General features: G+C 38.8%; 1 protein-coding gene across 1 annotated transcript in view; it reads right to left on the bottom strand.

Moving 5' to 3' along the window:
- Positions 1-1,094, bottom strand: part of NFYB (nuclear transcription factor Y subunit beta) — a 9,654-nt gene extending 8,560 nt beyond the window's left edge. Inside the window, exon 1 of the mRNA XM_018558917.1 lies at positions 957-1,094. Within this exon, the coding sequence (XP_018414419.1) occupies positions 957-1,050 (94 nt within the window). The 5' untranslated portion in view covers positions 1,051-1,094. The remainder of the gene's footprint in view (positions 1-956) is intronic.
- Between the last annotated feature and the right edge of the window lie 304 nt (positions 1,095-1,398).

The following is a 1,398-nucleotide window of genomic DNA, read 5'->3' as shown; positions in this document are numbered from 1 at the left end:
TTAATTTTATTTTTATTTTATATAATTTTTTTATGATTCCATGTAAGACACATCACTTGTTTTAGAGCTAGACCGCCTAAACCTAAAATTTCACTTTATCACTTGGTTACATTAAGTCTTTTATTAGTTACACCTTTAGCGCTTTGATATATATTTTCTCGATTGTTGATAGGATTCCTCTATCCTCTTTCTAGAGCGGCTTTAGGTCTTAATTTATTATACATTTCCACTTTAGTCTCCTTTCCAGAAGCGCGGATTATCTATTTCCTATTCTATTTCTCTTGCCTTGCGCCAGCACGGGACAGCCGCTCCACTGTTAGCAGGGTGGGGGGGAGACAAGTGATAACCTGGGGGGGGGGCGGCAATTGCCCCCCCTGACCCAAAGTATATGGTATGCAGATTTATAAAAAATTAAAAAATGAGGTACCCTAAACCAGGCTGCTAGTTGTGCAATCTGAACAAGAAGAATCATGGCTGAATCGGGCTGGTACCACTTCCACTCTCCCTTCATTAGCCATGCGTACTTACTTTTATACTGCTTCCAGTGTTGGACGTGCAATGTGCATTTCAGGATTCTCAAGGGTGACTTGCTACAGACACCATGGGATATATTTTTAAAGCAGTAAATGTGACTTACCAAACATTTACTGGTTGCGAATCAATCCCAGTAATTTAAAACACGTTATAAAGGTTTGATGAATGCCAGATTCAGTTCTTTATAAATATGCCCCCGTGTATCATGTAACTATTTGCTAGCCTTAATGCCTAATGCATCAAACATTGCAAAAACAATTCCAAGTCATTTCTGATGTCAGCATACAACAAATCACAAGCATCCATGTTTCTTATCTCTAGGTTATGATAATAGAAATGCATTACTTAGAATACATGGCTTATGGATACTACAATTGTAAAGTACAGCAATTATTTAAATAATATTTGGTTTGAAGGCTTACCGTCATGTGGCTGAATCACATAATGACTCCCTCCAATGTAATCTGCAGATATTCCTAATTGGGATGTATCTGTTGTAGAGCTATCACCATCCATCTGCAAATAGAAACATTAGAACAATAGTAAATGTATACACTTCCTCCATTTATCAGAACTCATGGACTGGTTTGACAGGAAGTCTATGGGTGAGCTTACATCTGAAATTTGAAGACAGGGCAATTAAATAGCCTTTACCCTAATGAAGAAAAGGTTACAGATCATTTGGTTGAAGAAGCAACCAGCTATAAAACAAAACAAAATTTTTTTGTGGGACCCCAGCCCACGAGGTGCCAGCTAAACAAGGGCCTGTCTCAGTCAGCTTTATACAGGTTTTTCAGCCACTGGCACCAGTAATAAGGGGCAGGGGGGTTGCGAGTGCACCAAAATGGTTGTACGAATGATTGG

The sequence above is a fragment of the Nanorana parkeri genome, unplaced genomic scaffold, assembly GCF_000935625.1.
Source record: "Nanorana parkeri isolate BGI_ZX_2015 unplaced genomic scaffold, ASM93562v1 scaffold369, whole genome shotgun sequence".
Classification (NCBI taxonomy): Eukaryota; Metazoa; Chordata; class Amphibia; order Anura; family Dicroglossidae; genus Nanorana; species Nanorana parkeri.
The sequence above is the reverse complement of the archived record's forward strand: the minus strand, read 5'-3'. Positions and strand labels throughout refer to the sequence as shown.